We start from the raw sequence: 26,591 nt of genomic DNA on the forward strand, positions 1-26,591 counted from the left end.
TTGCGTCACCGATGTCAGCCGCCACTGAGTCCACTTACGAACCTCGAGTCAACAATCCTTCAGCTTATGCTGATTAGCCTAGCAACTGTCGCTCTTTTTTCATTCAATATGAAGTGGTGTTCTCACTTCAGCCAGAACTTCCAGAACATCTGGAAGATCTCATTGACATTGCCATTCGTCTCGATTCCAGAATGGAGTTGCATCGTTGGGTTCGGGGTCAGTTTTCCAGGCATCAGGCAGAACTTTTCGATTCTCCTTCAGCTCCCCGGGTACCTGAACCATCTGATGGTGTAGAGCCCATGCAAGTTGGTAGAATGCATCTTTCTGCTAAGGAAAAACAACAACACTTGTCTGAGGGTCTCTGTCTTTATTGTGGTGGCCATGGTCATCTGGCTGCATCCTGTCAAGTAAAAGCCAGCATTCGTAAGTAGTTAGGGGAATTCTGGTGAGTGGAACCTTCACATCCCCATTTCATGAATCTAGCACTCTCCTGCCAGTGACTGTCATCATGAATGATACTTCCTTCAAAGGTTCAGCACTCATTGACTCTGGGGCGGAGGGGAAGTTTCTCCATGAAAACTGGGCCTGTGAGAGGGGTCTTCCTATTCATTCTCCCATCACTGCTCACTTACTGGACGGTCGCAAGCTCATATCCATGTGACCATATCCGTCCCGGTGAGTGTAGTTATCTCCGGCAATCACCGGGAGGAGCTAGAGATTTATTTAACTAAGTCTCCTGTAGCTCCCTTAGCCATCCCTGGCATTCCCTACATGGTCCCCTCATTAACTGGGCAGATAAGTCTATTTCTAATTGGAGTCCTTACTATCATGCATACTGTCTAGTTTCTGTACCATCTTTTGTTGCCCCCTCTTTGTTTCAGGAGGAGGAGATATATTTGTCCTGGGTTCCTGTCATGCATCACGATCTATGGGCGGTCTTTAGCGTGTGTCCCAAGATGCATCTCTTCAAGATGCATACTTCGTCCATATGACTGTGCTTTTGTCAACTTTTGCAGGGGGTGAGATTCTTCACAAAGTTGGATCTGCGCAACACTTACCATCGTGTTCTGATTGAGGGGGATGAGTGGAAGATGGCCTTTAACACCCCCACGGGGCCCTTCGAATATTTGTTTTTTACCATTTGGCCTGTCCAATGCCCCAGCCGTCTTCCAAGAACTCGTCAATGACATGCTGAGAGATATGATAAATAAAATTTGTTTTTGTGTACCTGGATGATATTCTCTCCTTCCTTCCAGGTGCACATCCAGCACATCAGAGGTGTGCTCCAGCGGCTGCTGAAGAATCAGTTGTTTGTCAAGGCGGACAAGTGTACTTTCCATGCCCAGTCAGTCTCGTTTTTGAGTTCTGTCATTTTGGTGGAGGGGATTCGCGTGGGTCCTGCGATGGTGAGGACCATCTCTAACTGGCCGGTGCCTGACTCCAGAAAGAGTTTGGGTTTCGTCAATTTCTATCAGCGATTCAATAGGAACTTAGGTCAGGTGGCAGCCCCTCTGACTGCCTTGAACTCCACCAAGGCTAAATTCGCCTGGACTGTGGTGGCTCAGAGTGCTTTTGATGAACTCAAATGCAGGTTTATTTCTGCTTCAATCCTTGTTACACCTGACTCCGCTTGGCAGTTTGTGGTGGAGGTTGATGCATCAGAGGTAGGTGTTGGAGCGGTTCTCTCTAAAATATCCCCTCAAGATAATAAGTTACATCCATGTGTGTCACATTCACCACCTTCACCGTCTGTCTTCTCTGCACTACATTCCCCAGGATCCTTTTTGGCGCACCTGCACTCACTCTCCCCTGAGTAATTATCATCATCACCTGTACCTCGTCATCTCACCCCTTTATATTCAGCACTCACCCTTCAGTCATCGTCTGGTCTCGTCGATTCATGACACTCAGACCCTCTACATTACCTACCTGCATACTCACCGTCGATCCCGATCTTCTTCAGCCTGTCTTCAGAGAAACTTCATCATCTTCATCTGCAAGAGAGAGATAGACTTGGTTATCATTCAGTTAAGCTTCATCTGATTATCTACTTCCTGTTTACTCACCTTTCACGCTGTGTCCAATCCATTCTGCTATTAAAATATCAAACCTACCATCTTGTCTGCTTTGTGTATGCAAACCTGACAGAAGACCAGACCAAAAATGCAGAAACTTTTGGATTCCAGAGTTAACCTGTTGTCCCTATTCGACGCAGCCCCGTTCATCATCCGGTTGGTTCCTGCCTAGCCGGCATTCCAGTTCGGGTTCGGAACGTCACCGTCTCCAGCCATCTTCGCCACGCCATCCATCCTCATCCATAGTCCAGCCGAGCCTGCACTTCACGACAGTCCACCCGAGCCCGCACTTCACGACAGTCCAGCCGAGCCCGCACTTCACGCCAGATCTGCCGAGCCCAAGGCAGTATGTGTCATGCCCGCCGCCCCTGAGACTGAGAGCGTCATGCCCGCCGCGCATGTGACAGTGAGCGTCATGCCCGCAGAGTTAGAGACTGACAGCGTCATGCCCGCAGAGCTTTTGTTTTCTTTTATCCCGCCAAGTTTGAAGCTCCCTTCGCCGCTGGTTCCGTCCAGCTCAACGCCCTCTTCATCGCTGGTCCTGTCCAGCTCAGAGCCCTCTTCACCGCTGGTTCTGTCCAGCTCAAAGCCCTCTTCATCGCTGGTCCCATCCAGCTCAACGCCCTCTTCATCGCTGGTCCTGTCCAGCTCAGAGCCCTCTTCACCGCTGGTTCCGTCCAGCTCAAAGCCCTCTTCATCGCTGGTCCCGTCCAGCTCAAAGCCCTCTTCATCGCTGGTCCCGCCCAGCTCAACGCCCTCTTCGCCGCTGGTTCCGTCCAGCTCAACGCCCTCTTCACCGCTGGTTCCGTCCAGCTCAGAGCCCTCTTCGCCGCTGGTTCCGCCCAGCTCAGAGCCCCCTTCATCGCTGGTCCCGTCCAGCTCAACGCCCTCTTCGCCGCTGGTCCCGTCCAGCCCAGAGCCTTCGCCGCTGGTCCCGTCCAGCCCAGAGCCTTCGCCGCTGGTCCCGTCCAGCCCAGAGCCTTCGCCGCTGGTCCCGTCCAGCCCAGAGCCTTCGCCGCTGGTCCCGTCCAGCCCAGAGCCTTCGCCGCTGGTCCCGTCTAGCACAGAGCCCTCGCCGCTGGTCCCGTCCAGCACAGAGCCCTCACCGCTGGTCCCGTCCAGTACAGAGCCCTCTCCGCTCATCCCGTCAGCCCAGCCAGAGTCTGTTCATGTCCCGGTCCCAGAGCCTGTTCCAGAGCCTGTCCCAAAGGCTGGGTTTGACGCCGTCACTCTTCCCAAGAATTTTTTTGGGGGGGGCCATATGTCCTCGCCGTGGCCACCCAAGGGCCCACGGCCGCCCGAAGGGTCTTCTCCGCCGTGGCCGCCCGAAGGGTCTTCACAGCCATGGCCGACCGAGGGGTCTTTACCGCCATGGCCGCCCGAAGGGTCTTCACAGCCATGGCCAACCAAGGGGTCTTCACCGCCATGGCCGCCCGAAGGGTCTTCACCGCCATGGTCACCCAAAGGGTCTTCGTCATGGTAACCTCCTCAGCCTGCTTCGCCATGGCCACCTCCTCAGCCTGCTTCGCCATGGCCACCTCCTCAGCCTGCACCGCCATGGTCTCCTCCTCGTCCTGCTCCGCCGTGGTTGGCGATACCATCCTGGAGTTTCCTGTCTGTCATCTTCCCGTCCACCCTCCGGTCACAGACTCCAGGATGCCAGACTCCAGGATGCTTGTCTGCTTTGTGTATGCAAACCTGACAGTGTGCTTATTTCTCACACCGTTTGTCTCCCGCAGAGCGAAATTATGACATCGTCAATCGAGAGCTGCTGGTGGTACAACTGGCTCTGGGGGATTGGTGTCACTGGTTGGAGGGGATGGCCATTCATTTCATGGTGTGGAACGACCACAGGAACTTGGAGTACATTCATTCGGCTAAATGTCTGAATGCCAGGCATGCTCATTGGGCATTGATTTTTGGGCCCTTCGACTTTGTGTTATCTTACAGAACGGGCTCCAAGAATGTTAAGCCTGATGCATTGTTGCGGTGCTTCGCTACCTTGGTTGGCATGCCTCCTCCTGACACCACTTTGCCTCAGGGCCGTAGTGGGGGCAGTCACTTGGGTAATCGAAGCTCACATCAAATGAGCTCAGGCTAGAGTCGAAGTGCCCCAGGGATGCCTGGCGTGTCTGCTATTTGTTCCTTTTTTGGTCCACGCCGCCATTCTCCAGTAGGGTCATTCAATGCCATCCAGGACTGAGGAGGTCGCTAGCTGCTATTCGCCAGCGGTTTTGGAGGCCCGCCTTGGCAGAGGACATCCGTCGGTTTGTGGGTGCTTGCTCGGTCTGTGCTCAAAATAAATCCTCCAATCCACCATCCGCTGGTCTGTTACAACTTCTCGCAACAACCCATGAGGTTGTGAAATTTGGTGATGATCCTGTGCATTTTCCAGCTTGATGGAGCACCATGTCACAAGGCAAGAGTGATAATGAAGTGGCTTGGAGATCATTACATTGAAATTTTGGATTTCCGGCAACTCCCCAGATCTTAATTACGTAGATAACCTGTGGTCCATCCTCAAAAGGCAAGTGGACTAGCACAAATTGTGATAAACTCCAAGCACTAATAAGGCAAGAACGGATCACAATTAATCAGGATTTGGACCAGAAGCTAATATCCAGCATGCCCAATGAATTGCAGAGTAAATATCGACTCTTTGCAAATATTGAATGTTTTTGCCAATAAAAGCCTTTCAAACGTATGAAATGCTTATCATTGCTTTCCAGTATATAGAAATGTGAAAAAAAAAATTACAAATACTGAAGCAGCAAACTTGAAACACTGTACTCACATTGAAAGTCTGTGAGGTTAAAAAAACATGTATGGACAAAAAAAAAGAAAAAAACATCTTCTTTGCATTCCACATTAGAAATAAAGTAAGTTAGAATTTAATTTAAGGTGTCATTGTTACAGTGTAATATATTTATTAAGGTACTGAGTAAAATTAATTAACAACATGCACTTACTATAGGGTTAGGGTAGGATTAGGGTTTGATTGAGGGTTAGTTGCAATTATGCATAATTTACTGTCTTCTAACAGTGGAGATCCCCTCAGTTTTGTGGTCTGAGTATAACCCAAGCGATGTGCTCAATGTTGTCATAAATTTAAAAATCATTTGAAGCTGCTGTCGGTTAATTAAGATTTGGCCATCTCGACTAGACTTGGTTATTAAATAACGTTGTCTCAACTGTGATAAGACATTCCAGTGTTATGTAAGTCACTATATTTGATACTTACATTAGTCAGTGTCACTATATGGTTAAAGGCGTGATTCACGGCTATTGTGAGAATAGAAAATGAGCATTACTTCAGTATTCCATTCACTCCTAAACTGTAGTACAAACAGATTAACAGAGCAATAGGTCATACTCAAAAACTGGCAAATAAATGAACAAACAGACAAACAAAAGAAAGAACAAGTAAAAAAAGAAAAAGAAATTAAGCTAAATTAATTGAACAGAAGGATGAAAACAACAGAAAAAAAATAAATGAACAATGCTTGAGCAAAAGAATAAACAAAAGAACACAGAACACAAACAAATTAAAGGAATAAAAACAGAACGAACAACAAATGAGAAGGAAAGGAAAAGAAGGAAAAGGAAAAATTAAAACAAAAGAACAAGAACACAAACAAATTAAAGGAATAAAAACAGAACGAACAACAAATGAGAAGGAAAGGAAAAGAAGGAAAAGGAAAAATTAAAACAAAAACAAGACAAACAACAAACAAACAAATAATTAAATCAAAAGATAGAAAAAGCGAAAGAAAGAAAGAAAGAAAGAAAGAAAGAAAGAAAGAAAGAAAGAAAGAAAGAAAGAAAGAAAGAAAGAAAGAAAGAAAGAAAGAAAGAAAGCGCTGAAAGTAAGTTTACATAAGGTCACTGCATGATTTGACCCAGACAGCAATCTGGAAGGCAAACAAAACCACAAATAAACAGCAAAATGTTCAGACACAGAGAAGAGACTGACCTTAAGCCATTGAAAAGCTGTTTGGACTTGTCCAGGAGATAGCAAAAGTCAGTGACAGTTTTCCTCTCACAGAGAGGGATGTCATCCTCTGCCCCAACCCCTGTCATGGCAGCTGCTGTAAACAAAACAAACAAACCAAAATAGTGAATTCAAAACAGACTGTCGACAGAGTTATGCAAAATCGAGTCGTTAGTGCAAGCACGTCGTTCAAGCAGCCATCAGTGGTGAGGGAAGTTTTATGAATCACAGTTAAACGAGCACCACAGAACTCTGAACTGACATACTGTGGGTATAAGGATCTGCATCTGTGACGTGGGCAGATGTTGAATCAGCTTTGACAAAAACTGACTAATTCCACCTCTGATACAACTGATACGCTCTGACGAATTTGCATTTTAGTTGGAACAAAAGTTTCACAGAGGAAATTAAAATAGGCTAATCCATATATCTATGAACTTCATGGAGATGAATAAAACAAGATACATTAGGCTAGAAGTTATTTTTTATTTTTTAAACGTGAAACTGTACGTTTATCTGCTCCAAGAACAGTCTCATTATTACATCGCTAGTGAGAAATGTCATGTAGCTTTTAAGTTGTTAAACTATTTTACTAATAAAATCATCAGAGCTGCACTGACAACACGTTTCTGTGCGAGTGTGTCTGTATTTGTTTGTGTGCGTTTGAGCAGGAGAAAGAGAGTATGTGCTTTGCTTTCTATATAATAAAACGTAATTTTGTGGCAAAAAACATGGAAATAATTTGTCGTTTTTACCCTCTTGTTTACTAGCCTATATCTATTTGCTTGGTCAGTGTCATTGTGGGTTTTGGTTCTGCTGTTGTAATCTGTAAAGACCTTTGAAATAACTGAAATCATTTGGCGAAGTGATATGGAACTGTAATGCGGTCAAGACCTGCCTGGAACTAGTTTACATAGTAGATAATGGTTTTGAATCCAAATACATTGCGAATATGGAAACCGTTTGGATTCTGTTTCCATTTCGCTTTAAATTAATTTGTTTTGGCTTGACGTTTATAAAGCTACTTATATTTTTCATTCTTGTTCTGTGCTGAATACCGTTAAATTGAAAGGATTTGTTGTTGAGTGAGGGGAATTAAAATAGCCTATAGCCTATTTTTTATAAATGTTTATGTTTGTAAAACATTTTGCTTTATTTTCTGAATGTAATGATAAAATGTTGACTAAAGGCCTGTTCACACCAAGGACGATAACTATAAAGATAATGATAAATATAGTTCTAAAACTCGTTCACACCACAGCTATAATGATAACGGCACAGAGAAATGATATCGTTGGAATCACTTTCAGAACGATTTTATCCAGCTGATGAACGATAAGAACACTGACAGCCAATCAGAATCCATACTGCTGTAACGAGTTTGAGCATTTAAAGCGGCAGACAAGAACGCGCTTAGAATAAACAGAACGATATCGTGAACGAGCCTTTATACATGACTTATCTGTTTTTTTTCTCTCTCAAAAATGCAACATTTTATTTGTGTAGCATATTTAACCATGCAACATTCTAAAATATTTTGAAAATGTACTTAAATCGGTCAAAATTCTTACCGTCGGTTAACGGTTAACCAGTTAATTATGAGCATTCCTAGTCGTGGAGATGCTGTATTTTTTTGCTATGGGGGCAAAAAAATTGTATGGACACCAATACTGTCGCCATAGTTACTGTTTTCAGCTGTTCATAAAGCCTCAGGAGCTAAAACCCGATTATGGTGAGGAACCTTAAAGTTTTGACTGGACCAATTGACTGGACTTATTGACCAATCATGAGAGTATACAGGAATTTTCAGAAAGGCGGGCTTTAAAGAGACAGGAACTAAAACAGTGTGTTTCAGGCAGAGGGTGAAAAGACGTGCTGCAGTAATTAGACCGGTTTCACAGACAGGGCTTAAATCTTTAGTCCCAGACTAAAATGAATGTGTGAACTGTCTTAACTCAAAGTAACTTGCACTGACATATTTAAAAAAAACATGTCAGCGCCATTGTTTGTTTCAAGATGCACACAAGGTTTTTTTTCTAAGGCACGTTTAAAAAAACAAAAAAAAAACTTAAAATGTCCTAATTTACCTAAAGCGTAATCCTGGCTTAATCTAATATCGGTCTGTGAAACCAGGCCAATATCATGTAAATGTATTTTAGCAGACCTCAAAAACAAAATTATGTACGCACAAATAAGCATAATATGGGCACTTCATGATTTTATTTGCAGGAAGAGCCCATATTAGTAATTTAATAACACAAATTAAATGTATTCTTATAATGACAGTATATCCATTTTTCATACAGTACATTATAGCGGTGTGATGCCTAAATTCACTGAATTCCTAAATGATTTGAAGACCAGGAACGTATAGGAAGTAAGGTCTTTTTTTATTTATTTCATGCTACTTTTAATCATTGATTTAATTTACTTACCACAATAAATAAATAAACCACTAAAGGACAGCAGAGGTTTAGGTCATGCCAAATGCCTGCTACATATGCCATCACCCACTGATCTTTCTGGCTGAATAATGGGATATCTCAATGGCCTTTCCTGTTCAGAAACAAGCTCAAAGCTTTAATGGCCTATAAAGACAGCACATAGTCTACTCTGTGCAGTTGGAAAAAGGTCGGCTCTTAACCGAGGGCCAATTAATCTGCATGTTTTCACATAAAACAGTGAGAAAAATAATAATTCCCTATGCTAAATAAATGCTAAAAATCACATTTCAATTTACATATTTATTAAAGGGATAGTTCACCCAAAAATTTAAATTCTGTCATCATTTACCCACCCTCAAGTTGTTACAAACCTGTATGAATTTCTTTCTTCTGCCGAACACAAAATAAGATATTTTGAATAATATGGGTAACCAAACAGTTGATGGGCCTCATTGTCTTCCATTGTATGGAAAAAATACCATGCAATCAATGGGGCCCATATCAACTGTTTGGCTACCAACATTCTTCAAAATATCTACAAGCCATACAGGTTTACACTCACCTAAAGGATTATTAGGAACACCATACTAATACTGTGTTTGACCCCCTTTCGCCTTCAGAACTGCCTTAATTCTACGTGGCATTGATTCAACAAGGTGCTGAAAGCATTCTTTAGAAATGTTGGCCCATATTGATAGGATAGCATCTTGCAGTTGATGGAGATTTGTGGGATGCACATCCAGGGCACGAAGCTCCCGTTCCACCACATCCCAAAGATGCTGTATTGGGTTGAGATCTGGTGACTGTGGGGGCCATTTTAGTACAGTGAACTCATTGTCATGTTCAAGAAACCAATCTGAAATGATTCGAGCTTTGTGACATGGTGCATTATCCTGCTGGAAGTAGCCATCAGAGGATGGGTACATGGTGGTCATAAAGGGATGGACATGGTCAGAAACAATGCTCAGGTAGGCCGTGGCATTTAAACGATGCCCAATTGGCACTAATGGCACAATTGGCCTAAAGTGTGCCAAGAAAACATCCCCCACACCATTACACCACCACCACCAGCCTGCACAGTGGTAACAAGGCATGATGGATCCATGTTCTCATTCTGTTTATGCCAAATTCTGACTCTACCATCTGAATGTCTCAACAGAAATCGAGACTCATCAGATCAGGCAACATTTTTCCAGTCTTCAACTGTCCAATTTTGGTGAGCTTGTGCAAATTGTAGCCTCTTTTTCCTATTTGTAGTGGAGATGAGTGGTACCCGGTGGGGTCTTCTGCTGTTGTAGCCCATCCGCCTCAAGGTTGAGCGTGTTGCGGCTTCACAAATGCTTTGCTGCATACCTCGGGTGTAACGAGTGGTTATTTCAGTCAAAGTTGCTCTTCTATCAGCTTGAATCAGTCGGCCCATTCTCCTCTGACCTCTAGTATCAACAAGGCATTTTCGCCCACAGGACTGCCGCATACTGGATGTTTTTCCCTTTTCACACCATTCTTTGTAAACCCTAGAAATGGTTGTGCGTGAAAATCCCAGTAACTGAGCAGATTGTGAAATACTCAGACCGGCCCGTCTGGCACCAACAACCATGCCATGCTCAAAATTGCTTAAATCACCTTCTTTCCCACTCTGACATTCAGTTTGGAGTTCAGGAGATTGTCTTGACCAGGACCACACCCCTAAATGCATTGAAGCAACTGCCATGTGATTGGTTGATTAGATAATTGCATTAATGAGAAATTGAACAGGTGTTCCTAATAATCCTTTAGGTGAGTGTATAACAACTTGAGGATGGGTAAATAATGACAGAATTTTCATTTTTGGGTGAACTAACACTAAATATGTTTGTGAAAATGGCTTAGCTTGTGTGAGACTAGATGGTGTTAAACAAACACCACCACACATTTCACCTCTGTGGTGACAGGAGATAAAATCGTGTGGCATAGATGTGTCATAGGGAGTACATGTGCACCTCTTTTGGCTACACCGAGAGGAACCAGGCTTTGTGTGTGTTTGTGTGTCTGAGGGGTGGGTGGATTGGGGGGGTGGGTGGGTGGGTGGGGGAGAGAGCAAGGGACATCAATGGCACAGAGGAAAGTAAGAAAGAGGGAGTGTGACAAATCCACGCCAAAGGCTGAATGTGCAGTGCTTACTGCTCGGATCAGATGTTAAATCGGACCAGAGTGGGGGAGAGGTCCACACAAGAGAATGAACGTTAATAAAAATCCATAATACACATGTAAAGCATGAATTTTAAGTGAGCTTTGTGAAATGACTAGAAGCTCAGATGAGGTCCATTTATAACTGTTAAGATACTCAAATTGCCTTGACTCAATGTAGTCAACAATTCAAATTCACTGATGTTTTTGAATAAAGCATGTCTATATGCATGGAAAGCTCTAACTCCATCACATCTGTGAGAATAAATGGAAAACTGGTATGTTGAAGGCCTGTTTTTACCAATAAGAGCAACTAATGTATGATGTATTATGGTGACATTGGAAGCCACTGCAGGGAAAAACATAATTTATTGCCTGAAACTGTGTACAATGTCATCTTGTGTGTCTGCGTGTGTGCATGTGGTCAGGCCCAGAGGGTAGTAAGGCAAACATTCAGCTGTCAGTCTATGGTGGCCTGAATGGAAAAGACCTGGACATGTCCATCACCCCTGCTCAGCCTCCAGATGGCTCACCATGGTCTACTTATGGACTGTTTCTGCCCACCTTTCAAGTGCTGTCAACACATTCAGAGAATATATTGGAGATATTTCCACAAAAGAAGTATTTGTCACAATTAAAACAATTGATAATTGAATATTATTCAATAATATTATTCAGAAATATTATCACAGCAGCAACACCTCATTTATATAAGGTTGTGCATAGGCTAAAAAAAACGTAAGAATAACACTGCAATAGAAAAGGTAGTTCAAATTTGTAAGGTATTCATGCTGAATTTAGTTTAGTGTACAAATGGGGCTGACTCTACCTAAGAAGTCAAGGTTTAGCTGGTTACCAAAGGTTACTCTGTTGGCTACTGCTGTAACTACACCATCTGGCCCTAAAAAGCACCATGTTCATTCAAAATCAGTGATGCATTCTGACAAAATGTTTTTTTGTAGGCATTTTTTTCATATATTGCTAATATTTTACTTTATTAGCTCAGATAACTTGCCCAAAATGCTCAGAATGCTCAAATTTCATGTGCACACAGATGTTATCTTGTCTCTGCCCTGCATTATTCGCCCCATATGTGAATTACATCATGTCAAACATTTGAACATGCTTGTATTAAAGGAAGCACATTTAGCATTTCATAGTGGTTATTTGCAGCTATAGCTCTGCAAACCAAACAGAAATTTGTTCAATGGAAAAGCTGTCTGCCATACACACTGTTTAACAAGAGGCTGCCATTCATTCAAGTCTGCAGCGATTCTCGATTCAATTCATCCTCTTTTTCAGCATGAGAGATACTACAGTTGTCATGTGGCAGGAGGAAAACAAGAAAATACAGTAAAATACACTTTTATTCTGGTTCCATATTAAAACGTATAAACAAGTTCTCGTTTATGCCTTTAAAACAAATTTATGATAAATCATATCACTCTCTTGTTATTAGGCTATCTATTGGTGTGATTTTAAATTATAAAAATGTTTTGATAGTATAATAAGAAATTATTTATTGTATTAATACAATGCTATGCTATTACATGAATTTATAACAGAACGGTTGATCTAAATCTGTAATGACTGGAAATGAGTGTGTGATACGTTTCTTTAAGAAAAAGGGGAAAAAATTCAAACACACTTTTATTTTTTTAAAGAAATAAATACTCTTATTCAGCAAGGGCACATTAAATTTACATTTCAAATAAAAGCTGTTCTTTCGAACTTTTTATTTATCAAAGAATTTCCACTAAAATACTAAGCAGCGCAACTGTTCTCAACATTGATAATAGGGCTGCACGATATTGGAAAAAACGTATATATTGCAATGTGAAAACAATTTCATCAGATGATTTGAATAGCTCTGTTTGGAAAGAATTAATTATTTTAGTATGATTGGGGTGATTTTGTAGGAGAGTGCATCTGAGAGTGCATCTATCAAAATAATAAACAAATTACAAGCATAGATAAATACAACAGAGGAAAGATACAAATGAACTAAACAGTGCTTTATGTTTTTCAGGTAAATCTAACTGTATTCAGGTACAGACATTGAATAATCAAATGTAAAATATCACTGCATCTTCCCTGTATAGGTTAAATTAATACAGTTAATTAATAATATTTATCTTTATTAAAGCTATTAAAGTGTTTTTATCTTTCTCTTTTGTTGTTTGATTAGTGACAAAAAGCTGCAGGTATTTTAGGTTGCTGTTACTTTAAGACGAATCCACGGACCCAATATAATCATGATAACTGACTTTGTTTACGAGGATACTCGCTGAGACAGGCATTTTGACTTAATTTCGCGAGCACGCGTCAGTTCAAGCTCAAAAGAAAGAGAACTGAATTCTGTGACCACGTACTGTCTGCGTGGCTCTGTGTGTGTGCGCACCAAGCGTGCCGCACAAGGGCTGAAAAGAGAAGCCAAATCGTCTCTTTTGGGGGATTTTCGAGAGGAGATTGGAGCTTCAACTTTAATTTCTACATGTCCATAACTGTTTATTTCACACAGTAAACTTTGTACTAACCATTTCTTTGCTTTACTCTCTGCTCACTACTGCGAAGAAGCAGGTCCCAAATCTGCTCAAGATGTCAGACCTATTAGGACTTTGGCGGCTTCACTTTTTACCAATGGAAGGGAGTGAAGGGGCGTCGTCCATCTTTTTTTACAGTCTATGGTTTCAGCTGACAGGACTTAAAACACATGCAAATGATAAACTTGGTTAAACTTTGCAATTAATCCACAAATCACATCATGCGTTACAAACCGGAAGCGATCAACTACGATCCCTATACTTGACATCGCACATCCTGCGATGTGACTATTGCGGATCCACACATCGTGAAATCAATGCTAATACGACACATCGTACAGCCATAATAAATGTTTCTTGAGAAGCAAATCAGCATATTATAATGATTTCTAAAGAATCACTGAAGACTGGAGTAATGGCTGCTGAAAAATTAAGTTTGCCATCAAAAGAATATTACATTTCAAATAAATATTAAAATAGAAGACGGTTATTAAATTGTACTAATATTTCACAATATTACTGATTTGCTGTGTATCTGACCAAATAAATGCAGCCTTGGTGAGCATATTAAAAGATTTAGAATCTTAGAATGGTGTTAAGTAACATCATTAGGAGGAGATACTTGAAAGTTCACGTCAGTATTAAAAAAAAACTAATAATCAGATACAATTTTGTCCAGTCTAAATAAAGCATTCTATTGATTAATTACAATTAGTATTATCAGTGGATCTCTCTGGGGTTCATTATGACAATCTTGACCCACAAATCCAAATATCCATTTAACAAACGTATTTTAAAAGCTAAATTGGGTTTGTATACCTTCATCTTGGTCATTCGTATAACAACATGCACCTACTGAGAATAAGCAAGTATATTAAAATAACTGATCAATACGCAGATCAATATTGACACACATTTTGAAAGATTTCTATTTTCTGGTTGTAACATCTGGTAATTGAAATAACCAGGATGTACATATGAGGAGTTCAGATGCAAAAGCCTCTAAGTGCCATCTGAAATTTTCTTCTAGAATGATCATTTTTATAAAGCTTGTATATTTAAGTTTAGTAATTTCACTTAAATGACAATTAACAGGTAATTTGCATTGCCATTTAAGTGAAATTATTGAACTTAAATATACAAGCTTGATAAAAATGATCATTCTAGAAGAAAATTTCAGATGTCATGGCACTTAGAGGCTTTTGCATCTGAACTCTTCATATATAGACACAGAGCTACAGGGTGGAATCAGCCATTAGTCTCAGACCAGAAGATGTGTGATCTAATGCTGAAACAAACGACCTGTCCACCAAGACCCTATGGATGCAGTCTAGGAATGAATGGAAGATGGGCTTTAGAGAACTGATGATAAGAGCATGTTGAAAGGAGGCATGAATAAGAGTGATCTCCTTGTCTCATGAAGAAAACGCATGCATGCTCTTTCTCTAAAGCCAGAAGTGGTAAAAGGCTTCTGCACAAAGATGTGAGCTTGACCCACATATCCTCTCCTTCCATAAAAATGCATGAGCTATGCATCTGCAGCAAAAGAACTGCAGGATGAGGCAGTGTGTGTATGTATGACCTGTATGAAGCCAACACGTGCAACTAAAAAAAAATCAATGCTAAATCAATAATATCTTATTATCACTTTTTGCAGTCACTGCATAACCGAATACATTTTATAAGAAGTACTGAAAATTACTTTGATCATGTTATAGTAGGTCTACTTTCTACATGATTTATCAGCTATTAAAAGACCAGCCTATTTGGATAGACAAAGTCCGATTAAAAACAAACAATACTACAAAAGTGAAAATGAAATTAAAACTGCAATCACTCACTAAGTTAAAGAGGTCACACAAACACATGCTGACTAATGAATCTACCCTCTGCGCTAAAGCCTACATGACTGCTCATGTTAATGGGATACCGTCACGAGTGAAAATGAATGATGAATGCATGGTGGACATGGTGGCTAAAGAGCCCAAGACTCTCTAATGGTATTCAGATCCACAAAGGAATGAGGTAAGAAGTAGAGGAAAATAGTACAGGCGCATATATAACTCACAAACAGGGAGCTAATATAGCCTAATTATGAAATAGCTTGCAATCTTGAAAGTTATTTCTAAGCTATGCAACAGTAATATCCAGTAGCCTACACAAATTTTATTTGCTGACCAAATTGGTGTTTCCTCTCGAACGCCATGATCACTCAGAGCCGGGTTTCTCTCACTACTTGTGTGAGGAGAGCGGGAAATGGAAACCCACCAACATTTTGAGCATGGGAAGGAAAACCATTCCGCTCCTTTCCACTCACATATGCTGTTCCAGATCAGCTTCTATCATGTGCATTGTTTTATGACACAGAAAGCTTAAAGTTTTGGATCTATCTTCACTAAGAAAAATAAATAAATACACAAATTGGGCAGCAGACTGGTGGTTGGTAGACATGTGGTTCACTACAAGGCTAGTAATGTGCACTAACAAAGTAAATGGGTCAATTTTGATTCCACACAGATTTTAAGAAATATCACGCTCACAATTCTGCTGTTGTAATTTGTACTGAATATCAGCATGACCTGTGGTACTTGAAACACAGCCGTGTTGATATTAACTGTTGAAGTCGGCATGAAACGGAAGTTTCAATTGTCTTTTCATCCCTATTGTGATGTATATCTAAGTGAAACGGCTTCTAGGACAAAAAAAATAAATTAGGGTGGAACTTGTCCATACCCCATAGGGAATTTATTGGATCATTGGATGGTTGTAGTTTGCTATTGCTGTGATCTCATGTGATTGACAGGTTGTCTTGCCCTCTCACTCCTGAACACATCATGAGAGAAAAGAAGAGATATCACTAAAAGAAGGAGGGGAAGTTATTTTGAATCAAGATGATGAGTGACAATGAATTTAATAATAATAATAATAATAATAATAATAGTAATGGTGTGCAGAGATAAATAATAAATACTGCAAAATTGCCCATTGATTTCATGTTGACTAAAGGCGGACAAAAAAAAAAAAAAAAAAAACACTAAATTGGGTTTCTAATGGATTTGAAACGAAATTATCCTTTTAAGGTTTAACTACACCCATAATTGTCCATAGCTAAATAGTAAAATACTCGCATACTAGTACCTATAGTAACAGAAGAAGAATTCTCGTCCACGAGCTCATTCTTCCATAACAAGCCAGTCTGTATGACGTCATTTCAGCTAAGCAACCTGGCGGCTCTTTCACAGATGATGTGTGATAGAGCTGATGCTAAGAAAACATGCTTGTCTGCAACAAATCTGCCTTTTTATACAGATATAAATGGACTGGGTCGGTTCCAGTCAAATGGTCACTTATTCTCGCATAATTATCATAGGACCTCATTTAAAGTTCAATGCATATTTATGACACAGCCCTAATAAGCTCGATGCAATAATACACAATTCGCGCTTGCTCGTATTATGTCATATTATGCACGCACGCACGCACGCACGGCCGATGCAGCCTGAACGTGAACAATAAACTGAGCAGACAGCGAGCGCTCTGCAAAAATCAAACCCGTGCTGTTGCAGGACAGAATGAACCCGGGCTGCACATACTGTAATTCTTGCGACAGCCAATGGTTTTTCAACCGTGTTCATTCAATAATAATACAGAGATGCTTATTGGCTCGTGTTCCATTCACAATATCACTCCCAACTTGAATATCTGGGTGGTCTAAACGGAACAACAGACAAAGGGTGAGAATCACAACTAAACGTGAAGCGTTTGGCAGCGTGCATCTCTGCGTAACAGTTCATTGACCAGGAACGCGGACTGACTGATCACTGTTGTTTTACATCAATTACCAGTGTGAAGAACAACAACGGTCATTTCTGTGACACTTCACACTATCAAGCATATCTAAATGCATTTACTCAAGAGGACAAAGCCTGTCTAATCTATAATGACTTACCTCTCGCGCGACGGCTGTCTCTCTTAGATCGGAATGCGGTAATACACGACAAGTCTGTGTGACTCTGTCAAAGGCGAAACTGTATGTTGGATCATGTAACGGCAGAGCTGTGTTAACATGATTTGTGAACGCTCGAGGAGCAGCGGCGTTTTTGTCCTCAAAATGACCATCAGAGTTGACAAAACTGTGGCTTTAGCAGATGCTGTGACTGCGGTTTCCTGGCAACCTAAATTATGTTGCGCTGATGACTGAATGGAGTTGACGTGCTGTTATTGGTGGTTTTTAATATATATATGAACACACATGTATGGGGATGATATACGCATAGCTTTTCTATAAATATACTGGACTTTGACGGAAAGCTACGGCATAAAATTCATATTTTAGTGATTGTGTCTAACGTTAACGTTAAGTGACTGGCGCTTGACTATCGTAGTCCTCCAAGACGTATTAACTTCAGCCGTGTTTTTCTTTTACCTAACGCATAAACCGCCGAGCAATATCTGTCAAAAAGTCATTGATTTGAGAGCAAACCTGAGCACTGATGTAGTTTAGATCAGCTATCTTCCGTCTCGGCTCCTCAAGAGCGGCGTCTCCAGGTAGCGCGCGCCAGTGAATCTCGCCCCGACGCAAATCTAGACATCCAGTGCGGTGGCGCACCGTCGTTTACATCCAGCTCATTCAAATCACCCTCCCAGGGAAGTGCAGGGAGTATCTGCCATTCGGCATCTACTGCAGTCGACGGTTCAGTCTGGCCAGTTGAATCTTCATTGACTATGTTGTGGCAACCCGCTCAAAGTAACATGCTTGTCAATTCCCCACCGGTCTGTTAGTGACGTTCAATACATTCCATTGGTTGGCTGTGTTGTCAATCAGGCTACTACTTACACATAGAGGCGGGGCTAACGTGACACTGGCCTCTATGGTACTGCCCGTTTGATTTAAAAGGGACGTGTGCCGCCCAACGGTGTCGTACAAAAGTGCTTTTCAATTTGTCTTGTATGCAAGACATTTTCATGCTTCCATTGATTAGCAGACCACACCAGAAATATAACTTAACAATAAAGGGGTTTATTTTCAATATTTAATTGGCAAATGGGCAGCTGTTTTCTACAATAATAAAATACAACAAATCTGAGAAAAAGATGATTAAATCAAAGCAATTATATTAATGTACAAAATAATCACAACTTTATTTGTCCTGTTGTCTGGTCATTGCCTCAACCTTTTTCTACACTTGAAAGCTACGAAAAAGAACAGTGTCTTTGTCTTGGAGAAATCAGGAGCAGACTTGTTCAGCACAGTTGTTTCAGTGACTTTCCAATCTGCCCTCTTAAAAAACAAAACAAAACAAAACATTTTGTTCTGACCAGGTGAGTTGTTACACCACAAACTTTTGTCATTAAATGGTCAATGGCTGTTAGGTCTATATTTAAAGCCCTGTAAGAGTGGCTTTGAGAATAGAATGAGGATGTCCACTTAATTACAGTCACACGCTCACATTAAGAAGAATATACTGAGCAAATAATGACCAACTTCAACAGTCAACAGGGTTCATAATCCTGACCATAGTTTACTGTTGTTATTTTTGGAGAGCACTTCAATCTTTACAAAAATATTTGTTTAAAAAAAATGCAACAGAAATTAAAGACAATAAAAGAGTGCTTGACAGAGCAATGAAAAGGACAGGTCTGGACCCAGGCAACAATGAAAACCTCAGAGGAAGTAGGGTGTTGTCGTTCGCGGTGGTATGACCCTTTCCGAGTCAGGAACGGCCCGGAACAACTTGGGCTCCCGTGTGTTCACGTCTTTGAAGACCATGATGGAGGCTATGTTACCACAGCGGTAGCAGTAGTTTGGGGCCGACCAGACGGTTACCAGCTTCTCGTCAAACATGAATTTGTAGCCCTCATGAACCAACTGATGTGCACGGCAAATCAGCTTCAAGTTGTTGATGTGAACAAACTTGAATGGAAAGAGAAAAACAATTCAGGTTCTGACCACACAGGTAAATTTACTGAACATTTTTTTCTTCTTTTACTAGCATGTCAGACATTTGAAACAGCCAATTAATTTAATTAAATTATATCTTAGTTAACTGCTAATTTAACTGTCAAATTAATATTTAGCTCGCAGCATATTTCATAGAAATTCAGATCCAAGAAAATCCAGAGGCTACCAAACTGAACACAGTTACTAGTTTTTGCTTTACTATGAGGTATTTTTGTGAAACTTCACTGTATTAGTAAAGTATATGGAAATGCCAACAACTACATCTCCATTTCATAACTCACAGTGAGTGAGTGAGATGAGCAATTTCATAAAATACTAATTTGCATATTTCAACCTGTAATTGCAGAAAAACGTCTCATGCTGGTGTTTTGTATACACATAGGGATGAGTGTTAAAAGAACTAAAAACAGACAGTGTATTTAGAGAATGCTCTTACCTCATTGGTAACCTTAGCACCAAACAGCCAGCCAGCACCCCTTGGGCTGATAGCCCAGGTATCTACGTCCTCTGGATCGGACCAGACAAGATCACAAAATGCTCCCTTGTGAGGGATTTCCTGATTGCGTTCAATGGTGCGTATCTGGTCCAAAGTTTTGATGTCAGGTGAAAGGCCACCATGTACACAAAGGATTTGTTCATCTATCAACTGTGGGAGAAATCAGAACATCACAATAAGTACAGCAGAAGGAAAATACATGTTAAACAGTTATAAAGTGCAAAATAGCATTTTCAATTCAAGAGTTTTTATTTTATTTTTAAGCATTACATATTGTAAACATATCTCAAGTAAACATTTTATGTTGAATTTGAGTACTAGCTACACTATTACATTATAGACATAATGAGTAAAATGGTCAAAACAATTACAATATATCAAACTAACAATAAACAAACAGAATTCATTAGGCTATATGATGCACTTGTAGTACCATTCATTACTGTGTGAAGCATGGGGACACAGATTATATGCTACACATAAGATCTATAGTTGTAAATTGACTACCATTACCAACCAACAAAAGATCAAATTATATTCATATATATTATATTTGGTGATCTGGGGCCGTATTCACAAAGAATTTTAAGGCTAAAAGTAGCTTCTAACTGGCGAATTTAGGAGCAACTCCTAAAAATAATGGGCGTGTCACTCGTAACTTTAGGACTCGTAATTTTTTTAACTACGAGTAATTCACAAAGCATTTTAGCCCTAAAAGTAGCACCTAAGCCTGGGACAGCTTAAAAGAAGTCGAGAGGACTCCTAACTCACTAAGACCTATTCACAAACCGCTTTTTGTGGCATTTCACGTTGCGATGTTTTGAAATGCGTATGCGGCGGCTACAGGAGCTTCCAATCGCGAGGGAACAATTCTGCATTGTAGGCATAACTAGGGATGCAATAACAAACCAAAACTAGGCTACTCATTGCATGTAAAGAAACTAATTGTAACGTTTCATTGTGAATCAAATTAAAATGTTCTTCTCTTTGCAAACGTTGGCAGAGGCATATAGTGACAGATTAATTCAATAATGTTGCAAAGATATTGCATCAATCCATATGTTTCATTAGGCTACTAGGCTATTTGTTTTGCCTTACTCTTTATTCATTTAGGCTATTTATTCAGTTATTCATCATCTTCCGTCCTTCGCACTACTTGTGTAGCGCACGCATTCTCAGACCTGTCACCTGTCACTCATCATCGTAGGGGAGGTGTTAGGAATCATTCCCGCGTTACAATCATCAGCCAATCAAGGTGGTCATTTCAGTCAAGCTCGTGCATGAGTAATGACGTCATCCATAGCAACGAAGACTCACTCTTAGTTTAGGAGTTGTCATTTTTCTTTACTAAGAGTAGGTCTGAAAGGCGTTGTGAATAACTTTTAAGAGAAAACTCCTAGCTAAAATCTTTTAGTGCGATTTAGGAGTACTCCTAGTGGTAAGATAAAATGCTTTGTGAATACGGCCCCTGGTTTATTTCAAAATTTCACAGATAATGTATAAAGCAAATCATTTACTTCCCAAATGTATTCAGAGGCTGTTTGAAATGAGTGTCAGCATAAACTTAGGAAAACACATTTATAAAAATTTAAGGACACAGACAAATATACTTGTAAAATAGGTGTGACAAGGAATTAAGAATGTGTAGTTCCCTTTGCAATTTAAATAATGTTTCTAAAAATGTGATAAATGTATAACAAAAAATGTATATGAAATACTTGGGGGGGGGGGGGGGGGGGGACTACTTGCACAACTACTTCCGCGTTTTACTTCTTACAACTCTGGTTTCCTGTAACAGCGTTCAGTGCAACTATGTGCATTATTATTACTACGTTTTATGGCTGTCATTTGATTAAAAAAAAACAATGAATCATGTTTTCTGTGTTAATATGAATTATCTTCAACCTGCTGAAATGTTCCTATAAATATATTTTCTTTCCAACTGTGTATTCTGAATAATTAATAAAAAAAAAAATCCCCCACTAGCATGCAGCAATCCAGTGCTTGTCTTCTCATTAACAGTGTTTTCTCTTACTGATCATATTTCATACCTGTTGAGTTTACAGCTTTTAAATGAATTTGACTGATAAATAGGATTGCTTGTGTGTGCTGGAGCTCTTATTCCAGTCTTTTAAAATATTTGAGCGGTATGTGCCGTAAATAAATTTAACGATGTTAAATATTTAATTAATCTTAATCAGTAACACACAGCATAGAGGAGAATGACAGTGAACTACATTGATTAAGAATTTTGGGCATAAACGTAAATAACATACAGTAAAATGATTGCCGATGAGAAATGACACAAAATAGTGATTAAAATATTTGTATTCATCAGGTCTCACACACACTTCAGCATCACGGTCAATAGTTTATGCTGGGGCCACACCAAAAGATATTTAAAATCTTGTAAGATTTTCAAAATGTGAGAGACCACAAACATGAGGACACAAATTCCTAGATTTAACAGTGGCTCCTATAGTGTGTGGTTTGCCGTGATGTGAAGACAACACCAAACACAAACAGATTTTCAGTCCCGACTGTGAACACGGGAAATCTCGCAAAATCTCGAGACTTCAGAATAAACATGTCGGACTACAGACATGAAGAAATTGCTATGATATTGTCAACTCTATTGTGGTTTGATTTACAGGGCACGTTGTATAAACATTCGATCTTTTGCCACAAATCAACGAGCTGATCCTTCATCTCTGATGCACATATCCATTTCCTGTGCCATGACTGCAGTTATTATGCTTCAGTCTTCTGTCAGCTCGCTTTCTGATTGGGTATCGTTTCTTTCCCCCTGACAATCAACAGAGTACATGTGCGTTTGTCCTCGGAGTTCCCCGCACACATCAGGATTTCTGATCCTAAATATTCAACATGTTGTCAACAAGATTCGCGATCAGGGCGGCTCCGATGTTCTTCCGAGCAGGTTCGGTCACTAGTCTTAACACACCTCACACCACAGGAAAATCTGATAAGATAATCTGTAGAACCATCAAGATAATCGGGACTTCACTTAGAATTGTTGGAAGGGGAGAAACCGGCCCGAATATCTTGTGGCGTGGCCCCAGCATTAGACGAGCACTGACACCCTGTATTGAAATAATCGCGCATGTTTAACAGCTTCTGCTTTCTAAGATCGGCCTGGGTTGGATTAAAACTTCATGTTCCGTTGAGTTTGGAAAATTCTTTACACAGTAATCATAAGAATATCTCTTCTCCTGTCTCTGAAAATGTCCAGATTTTTTAATCTTGCGGACACTCATTTCAGGTGCTGCTTAGTCAACTAGGTGACTACTAGAGATGGGCATGATTAATCGACGATCGATAATTGATCGTTAAGAATTTCATCGATCACGTTTATTTGTTATTGATTAAACTAATGCAGGTTGCGTTGCGTAGTGTGAGTCTTGAAGCAATGGAATTCATTTTAGTGCGGAGGTACCTGTGCATCCCGGCAATGTCAGTCCCCTCAGAGCGGGTGTTTTCGGCGGCTGGACTGGCTGTCACCAGGTTGCGGTCGCATCTGATCCCAGATCATGTCAACATGCTTATCTTTCTCAACAGAAATCAGTAGACTGGTGCAGAAGTTCTATGGGAACTTCATGCGTTTTCTCAGATTGGATAGCTATCTGATTTATCAAAACGATTCCATTTAGCCTACACCTGGTCACATAAATGTGTTTTTGCAAAACGGATATAAATCCGATCTTGAATTCCCGCGCTATATGCATATTTAAATTGTTGCACGTCACCGAAAGCAACTGATATGAGCTGCATTTTATTGATCATCAGCGAAAATTTCTAAATCAAAGACCGCAACAAGATATTGCGGCAACAGCCCTGGTAAGATCATTTCGGTTCTTTACTTTTAATGAAGATGATTGTGTGTTGATGAATGACTTTTACTTTGATTTGCGATAGTTTGCACGTTGGCTTGATGAATAGATGCTCATCTGTGGTGATGCATGTTGAAGTAGCGTCGTCATATCTGGCTATAACATGACATATAACACGCTCTCACACGTTTATTTCTTAGCATTTTTGGGATAAGTCAAATTTACATATGTGGTTTCAACAACCAGATGCATTTACTCTTGTCCAGTTTCGTCTGGAATGCGTCTCAGATCTCCTCCTGAAGTGGTTTGAGCGATCGGGTTTAAATCCGTCTCGAATGCGTTTCGGAGGGCATTTACATTTGGTCTTTTCACCATCGGATAGCTATCCGATCACAGAAAACGGATGAAGTGGCCATGGGTCTCTGTTTAAGAACGCCGGCTCGCAGCTGCAGGTTCCGCTGTTTTAGAGCACCGCAGGGCATATCTTCAAGTCTACCGAACGTCCAGTTTCACTGCCACAAGTTGATCTTCTTGTAATAAAGATCTCATCGAGGACAAACAAACTGTATTTTTGTATTTTCATTGCATTTTTAATTTATAAAAAGTTAAAGAAATAATGAATTTAAATATAAAAATATTAATGATTAATCGATAGTCGATCGTTAATTCTCCCGACGATCGACTAAGAAAATTTAATCGAATGCCCATCCCTAGTGACTATAGCACACTGAAAATATACATGACTGGAAATAAATGAGTTGTACCATTTCAAAATGGAAGTGTCACGAAGCTCAGTGCAAGTAGTCGATTGTATTAATGAAAGATGTCATTTTAAAGAAATTGTCTCGAGTAACCGTTTTGTTTTTGATGCTTATTTTTAAAAAAGTAGGTAAAATAAGCTAAGGGTTATTTAAAGCTTACACATTTTTAAATGACTATGAAGCGCAACAACCTGGATCCTTAAGTAAAACATCCATTCAGTTTCTCCATAGGGAAATTGATTTTGAACAATAACTTATAAACCTTTAAAGACTGAACTACTGTGTTATAACCCTTTAACAAAGTCTGAAATTGTATATGTAAAATCTTGACAACACTTACGGCAGCAACTGTCAGCATGTCAAATACTTTAGTGCAGTATCGCCAGGCATTAGCATTTCCATATTTAGTTTGGCACTCATCTATAGACAGAAAGAAAGGAAATGAAAACCTAAAATGAATGTACAATAAAATCTTAATACAATAAGTTAATTATGATAGGCATGCATTTGATTTCTGTAGTCTCACCATAAAAGCCATACACTTGTGTGATCTGCCTGCTCTCGTGATTGCCACGCAACAGTGTGATGCGGTCAGGCCACTTTGCTTTAAGTGCTAGCAAATATGTGAATGTTTCTAAGCTGTAATATCCTCGGTCAACAAAGTCTCCCTAGAGGAAAGAGAACATACCGTTTTCTCTTCAATAAATGCTTTGGGGAAAGTTTCCAGTGAGTCACCAAATATGAACTATATACACAATATGCATCACATCATCTTTAGAGATACAATACCATGAAAATGTAGTTTGTGTCTGGTACTTGGCCCCCAGTTCGGAAGAGTTCACATAGGTCATAAAACTAGGGACAAAGAAAAGGTTTAGTTCAGGGGTGCCCAATCCTGTTTCCAGAAATCTACCTTCCTGCAAAATTCAGCTCCAAACCTGAACACACACAACTGAAGCAGCCAATTAAGATCATCAGGATTACTTGATAATTACAGACAGGTGTGTTTTATCAAAATTGGATGTGAACACTGCAGGTAGGTAATCTCCAGGAACAGGATTGAGCACCTCTGGTTTATGCCAATATGCAGCATGTTGTTATGGCAAAAAAGAACATCATTACAAGATCTGCAACTAACAACAGAGATGCATTAATAGGGCATTCTCGCACCTGTCCATGAATGTCCCCGCATACAGTGACTGGAGTGGATACTGGCTGTACATTTGATTCTTCAAGCAGCAGGTCACATACATAGTCACACAATCTCTGTCAAAGCAATAGAAGACAGCAGGTTTGAACAAGCTTGAAAAAGGGATGGCATCACTTATGATGACAGCAGAAGCAGCAAATTACTGCATCCAAGGTCATGTTTATTCATAAGGAGGTCAAAACGGAGCCTGTTCAGGTCGCATTTTTTCAAAATGGCACATTAATGGCTTGGGTGATACTGTTATGGACCGCATTGCTGCATTAACGATTAATTCAGAAGCCTAATTGTACGTACAAGTACTCTATTTTAAGATAAGGGAGTGGAGAACGGTTCAGGCAAGAATGAAAACTGCTAATAAAGACGCAAACATCATGAAGTAAGATTAACTAAGAGATAGATGGGCGTTTCAATTTAGTTCGCTTGATAGCAACAACATAAGTTAGCCACCCTAGGTGTTCACAAGAAATAATCGGTTACACAACTTTATAATGACTAACTGCTTTTTTGGGCCGCATAACCTGTTATTTCTGATCATATGTAGAAAGTAAATCCCGGAACACAGGCTAACTGATTAACGTTAACTTAGATTCATTCGCAACGACTGCATTGCACTGAACACACTATTTTACCGGCCTTTACCACGATCCACATGACTTTATTAATATACTAACAACGAATATATTTAACATTCTTAGAAAAAGCACAAATTACAGATGATAGTCACCTTTAAGTCGTTCTCTGGAAGATATTTGCACTGCCTCGCAATTTCAACATACTTATCCAGGTCCAGCGGCGCCATTTTAAGAACAACAGTCGATGCGATGGAAGAAGCGAAGAGGAAGTCTGTCCACGTCATAGAAGGAGGTAATGATTGACACGGAATCAGCCAATCAGTACTTCGATACGGTCCTGAGCACCACGGTGCCACTTTTTTTTTTTTTTATTCTATTCAAGCTACACACATTTTGTACAAATACAAGTATTAAACATTATACATACAATACAAAAAAGAAAGAAAGAAACTATATAAAAAAGAAAAGGGTACCAGGGGATAATAACATAAATATCAGAATAAAGGTGTTCCACGTCGCCACT

At 40.2% G+C, this 26,591-nt stretch overlaps 2 protein-coding genes across 5 annotated transcripts in view; both read right to left on the reverse strand.

Annotated features, from left to right (window-relative positions):
* Positions 1 to 17,983, reverse strand: part of scai (suppressor of cancer cell invasion) — a 35,380-nt gene extending 17,397 nt beyond the window's left edge. Inside the window, exons 1-3 of one of the 4 annotated variants that reach the window (XM_079870961.1) lie at positions 17,703 to 17,817; positions 17,169 to 17,232; positions 6,049 to 6,163 (exon numbers count right to left, since the gene is read on the reverse strand). In XM_079870961.1, the coding sequence (XP_079727087.1) occupies positions 6,049 to 6,155 (107 nt within the window). In that variant the 5' untranslated portion in view covers positions 6,156 to 6,163; positions 17,169 to 17,232; positions 17,703 to 17,817. Of the gene's footprint in view, positions 1 to 5,316; positions 5,358 to 6,048; positions 6,164 to 17,168; positions 17,478 to 17,702 lie in introns of those variants that run through there. The other 3 variants (XM_079870960.1, XM_079870958.1, XM_079870959.1) reach the window with 3 other exon arrangements.
* A 399-nt stretch (positions 17,984 to 18,382) lies between these two features.
* ppp6c (protein phosphatase 6, catalytic subunit) lies at positions 18,383 to 26,364 on the reverse strand. The gene is made up of 7 exons (XM_079871286.1): positions 26,221 to 26,364; positions 25,457 to 25,552; positions 25,076 to 25,141; positions 24,813 to 24,954; positions 24,627 to 24,706; positions 19,618 to 19,827; positions 18,383 to 19,133 (listed from the first exon to the last, which is right to left on the reverse strand). Exons 1-7 carry the CDS (start codon positions 26,350 to 26,352, stop codon positions 18,885 to 18,887), a joined length of 975 nt encoding a protein of 324 aa, XP_079727412.1. The 5' UTR covers positions 26,353 to 26,364; the 3' UTR covers positions 18,383 to 18,884.
* Between the last annotated feature and the right edge of the window lie 227 nt (positions 26,365 to 26,591).

This window comes from Squalius cephalus, assembly GCF_949319135.1.
Source record: "Squalius cephalus genome assembly, chromosome: 5".
In the NCBI taxonomy this organism is placed as follows: Eukaryota; Metazoa; Chordata; class Actinopteri; order Cypriniformes; family Leuciscidae; genus Squalius; species Squalius cephalus.